Source organism: Mus caroli, chromosome 19, assembly GCF_900094665.2.
Source record: "Mus caroli chromosome 19, CAROLI_EIJ_v1.1, whole genome shotgun sequence".
Lineage (NCBI taxonomy): Eukaryota > Metazoa > Chordata > Mammalia > Rodentia > Muridae > Mus > Mus caroli.
This window is the reverse complement of record NC_034588.1, coordinates 779512-784393: the sequence shown is the minus strand read 5'-3', so window position 1 is coordinate 784393 and position 4882 is coordinate 779512. Positions and strand designations below refer to the sequence as shown.

Genomic DNA, 4882 nt, shown 5'->3' with positions numbered 1-4882 from the left:
GCCTATGCTTACCTTGCTGATGATCTGTGAGTTTTGTTGCCCCCTACACATAAAGCCAAGGTGAGTTAACAAGAGTTCTCAGAGTAAGACACCGACAAGAAGATAAAATCTTATCTAAACAGAAATCTAACTTTTAGTGGATTTTGTTTGCTTCTTTGTTTTGTTTTGTTTTGTTTTGTTTTGTTTTGTTCTTACTATCCCTGAGAGTTAAAATAAGAAGGATTATTGGGCTGGCGAGATGGCCCAGCAGTTAAGAGCACTGACTGTTCTTCCATATGTCCTGAGTTCAATTCCCAGCAACCACATGGTGGTTCACAACCATCTGTGATGGGATCTGATGCCCTCTTCTGGTGTATCTGAAAACAGCAACAGTATACTCACAAACATAAAATAAATAATTCTTTAAAAAAGATGTCACTGGGGGGTGATTCTTTTAAACCAACTGAAAAATCATTCAGTTTTATGTAATCAAAGTTTTACACAATACAGAGACGTCATAACAGAATGAAGGCTCCGGATTCAGTAAATGTGCACCTATGTTATGTGGGGCTTGGATTAGCCTGTTTAACGGTGGAGAATCACACAGAGGAATTTTTTTCTTCACCTTATTTTTTTGAGACAAGGTCTCTTACTCGACCTGGAGCCTACCTGTTCATCCAGACGGATCAGCTAACAAAACTCAAGATTTATATTTATCTCTATTCTCACAGAGCTAGGGTTCCTTTTTTTTTTTTTCTCCTAAGACAAAATCTCTTTGTGTAGCCTTGGCAGTCCTGAGATTCGCTCTGTAGACCAGGCTGGCCTCAAACTCACAGAGATCTGCCTGCCTCTCTTCTGAGTGAGATTAAAGGTGGGAGCCGCCGCCACCACCTGGACTAGAGCCGGGATTCTGTGTGCGTGCTGCACCCTTTTTATGTGGGTGCTGAGGTGAGACTATGGCGCTCGAACTTGTGTAGTACGCATTTTACCTGCTGCGCCATCTCTCCAACCCTGTTTGTGTCGTTTATTTTTATCATTTATTTGGTGTTTGTGTTGAGTGTGAGGAGTTAGGATAACAATTTTCTGATTACTCCTGGCGAAGGTCAAATGATCAAACGAAGCTCTTTGGGAGGAGAAAGAAGTTGGTGAGTTAAGGAATGCCTAGTGGAATCTACTACAGAGGTTGGTAGATGGGGACAGGCAAAAGGCTGACAGAGTTGCACATGCTGCAGAAAGCTGTCCAGCTCCAGCACAAAGTGGAAGGGAGCTGGACACACCCTTTTCTGGGCAGGACTCAAAAATGAACCCAGCACCGCTGCAGACTCGGGTCACATGCTAGTGTCTCCGGCAGGAGGCGGGAGCTGCAGAGCTCCACTACCGGCTTCTCTCTCCAACGTGTTGAGTCAGCATCCGGGGCGGAGCGCGATGCCCCTTATAAGGCTGGCTGTCCTGGGGCCTGTGTTTGCTTCCATCCCCGAGACACATCTCTGACTATTCAGCACCTAATCCCCACTTCTCTCTGCAAAGCAGCCAGTGAGTCCACGCCCTGCAGCTTCCCCGAACTACCAGCTTGCAGCTGTCCCGGACAGAGCTCGCTCGGGACTGAGCTCTCTGCACCGGGCAACTTGCACCGGGAGCCTGGGACCGGGTGTGGGGAACAAACCAGAAAAGGGACCCGGGAGATGGGGCGGGAAAGTGCACCACACTGAACCCTAATCATTCCCTTCTTTTACCTAACATTCTTCTCTTGTCCACCCCAGTGCCGCCATACACCATTGTCTACTTCCCAAGTCGAGGTAGGAGCTAGTGACTGCAGGAAGGGGAGGTCTGGGGTAGGGGCTGCAGCCCACCATTCCTATCCGCCATGGAGAAATTCCAGTTAATCATTAATCCTCCTGGTTGCAAAGCTCTACTTCCCTCACCATGGCCAGTCAGTCCTCGTACTCGAAATTGCGTTGAGGCTGGGCCTTTACACTATCCCCCAAATCCTTACCCTGACTCCATACAGGGCGGTGTGAGGCCATGCGCATGCTGCTGGCTGACCAGGGCCAGAGCTGGAAGGAGGAGGTGGTTACCATAGATACCTGGATGCAAGGCTTGCTCAAGCCCACTTGTGTGAGTGACACCTGTAGTGGAGGGGGCAGAGGTAGGGCCTTAGGAGGGCTGTAACTGGGAGGCAGCAGCCTCACCAAGGTTCTTGTTCCTCCCTCCAGCTGTATGGGCAGCTTCCCAAGTTTGAGGATGGAGACCTCACCCTTTACCAATCTAATGCCATCTTGAGACACCTTGGCCGCTCTTTGGGTAAGTCCTGAACCCAGGTGGTCCAGCTGGTGGGCAGGGTGGTGGNGGGGGTATCAGTTATTGTTTCAGGGGGTTTCTGCCCAGCTGGCCACTCCCTTTTTAGTTTTGAGTTGACAGAGCAAGACAGGGACACACAGAGATTATCCTTGTTCAGGCTGCAGCTGTGGTCTGCCTGCCNTGGCTTCCTGTTGCCTTTCATGAGCTCAGGCCTCACATGACTGCCCATATCCCCTCCACCAAGACTGCCAACAGNCACANTGCCACATGCCTNAGGCAATCAGGGGTCAGTCATGCTGTCTCTCCCAACCTGCAGGGCTTTATGGGAAGAACCAGAAGGAGGCCGCCCAGGTGGATATGGTGAATGATGGGGTGGAGGACCTTCGCTGCAAATATGTCACCCTCATCTACACCAACTATGTGAGCCTGCATCTGGGGGGGGGGAGGGTAGAGGTGGGGGCGATGAGCAAAGGAGCTTTGTGCACTTCAGTCTCCCTAGTTTCCTTTCTGTATCAGAGCCTGAGGCAGTCAGGGCAGTGTAAAGAGGGCCAATAGACAGCTTCAGGAGGGGTCAGGGCGTGCAGATAGGAAGAGTGTGTGTGCCCTCTCGTGTGCATAGGGGCAGAACATAAAGAGACAGAGCTGAGGGCAGCAGGCCAGGTCCTAAAGCCCTTGGACCAGCTAGCTGGCTTGGACTCTGTGGGGCTGTTGAAGAGTCTGTTCGTGGCTGGATTTAAATGTGAAGCTCCGAATGATCCTCAGGGTGCCAGCTCTGAGAGCTTTACTATGCTAAAGACCAGAGAACTTCGCTGAGGGTGGTAATGCACGCCTGCAATCACAGTAGATGGGTGTCCTGAGCTACAGTGTGAGTTGTCCAGGGCAGCCTAGGGTAGGGAAGGAGAGCATAGCAGGGATGGAGTGGTTGAATGGTGTAAGAAAGAATTAGCAGCTGAAGTGACTGAGACCTGGTCAAAGCCTGGGTGTTGGCAGCAGGCACAGTGGTGGCTAGGCTCCTGACACCANGCAGCCCAGGAAGTAGGTAGTGGTAGGCCATGTCCCTGGGGGTGGGGTATATCTGGAATTCATTACAGGGCAGCAGGAGTCCAGTGCCCAGGGCACTGTGACAGTGGAGGATGGTGTCTTTGGGTGTCTCCCTGGCAGGAAAATGGTAAGAATGACTATGTGAAGGCCCTGCCTGGGCATCTGAAGCCTTTTGAGACCCTGCTGTCCCAGAACCAGGGAGGCAAAGCTTTCATCGTGGGTGACCAGGTGAGCATCTCTTGCATTGCCTTTGCCTTGTGGATAAGGACAAGAGGGTGCCATATGTAAAGTGGAGCAGAACTAAAGGGGTGGAGGTGGGGGTGGGGGCCCTCAGCTCTCTGTCCCCAGCCCCAGCCTCCTCCCAGCTGCTGTGACCCACACCTCCTGCCCCTGCAGATCTCCTTTGCCGATTACAACTTGCTGGACCTGCTGCTGATCCACCAAGTCCTGGCCCCTGGCTGCCTGGACAGCTTCCCCCTGCTCTCTGCCTATGTGGCTCGCCTCAGTGCCAGGCCCAAGATCAAGGCCTTTCTGTCCTCCCCGGAACATGTGAACCGCCCCATCAATGGCAATGGCAAACAGTAGTGGACTGAAGAGACAAGAGCTTCTTGTCCCCGTTTTCCCAGCACTAATAAAGTTTGTAAGACAGAAGAGGTGCCTCTGGTGCTGTTTCCTGTTGAAAAGNGGGCTCTGGGACCCTCAGGCTGGAAAAGGGCAGAGGACCAGGAAACTTGCACATAAGGGTGGGACCAGGACATCTTNCTGCTTAATATTTGCTGACCTTTGAAACAGGAAGGGGTTAAGAGCAGAATAAGAAGAGAAATGAACCAACATCTAATGAAGGGGGTCCCATGTTGATTTGCCAGTTAGTCCTAGGAACACTCAACACCTGGCCGCAGGCCAAGCTAGTTCCCTGCCTTGGGATAGGCTGAGGCACTGTGACCTGAAGCTGGCCTGGTGAAGGGTCACAAACTGTACAGAGGGCCTCTGCTTGCCTTCCTGGTTATGTGTGAGTGTCTATTTCTGAAATGTTGTGATCACAGCTGTGGACTGTGCTCAGGTTGTTCCTGCAAGTTTCTCTCCTTGGCCTCAGTATTCTGTGCTTGAAGATAAGAATGACATTTCTTGGCCCGTCGTTGTGGTGCACGCCTTTAATCCCAGCACTTGGGAGGCAGAGGCAGGCAGATTTCTTGAGTTTGAGGCCAGCCTGGTCTACAGAGTAAGTTCCAGGACAGCCAAGGCTATGAAGGACATTTCTCTTCTTTTCAGCCTGGACTTTGTTGTTATAAGAGAACCCCTGAGGCTGGGTAACTGTAGATTGTCACCAAGCACTAAATGCTCTGAGTCACCACTGTGCCCTAATTTGCATGAGACTGTGGCCTTTGGGCTGAGTGTTTCCTTGGAGTGTAAATGCAGACACAGGATGACTGCCATCTCCTTTGTGCCTGTAATTGCCATTATCCAACCAGCACCACCCACAGTCTCTGACTGACACCATCTACAAGCTACTCAATATAGATTGGAACCCATGGGCGAGTGTGTATATTAAAACTGTGTGAAAAAA

The 4882-nt window shown here is 51.1% G+C and overlaps 1 protein-coding gene across 1 annotated transcript; it reads left to right on the top strand.

Moving 5' to 3' along the window:
- Positions 1 to 1394: 1394 nt before the first annotated feature.
- Positions 1395 to 3969, top strand: LOC110285868 (glutathione S-transferase P 1). The gene is made up of 7 exons (XM_021152328.2): positions 1395 to 1512; positions 1740 to 1775; positions 1988 to 2094; positions 2193 to 2280; positions 2594 to 2697; positions 3439 to 3546; positions 3715 to 3969. Coding segments are annotated over exons 1-7 (633 nt in total). The 5' UTR covers positions 1395 to 1511; the 3' UTR covers positions 3904 to 3969.
- The last annotated feature ends 913 nt before the right edge of the window (positions 3970 to 4882 follow it).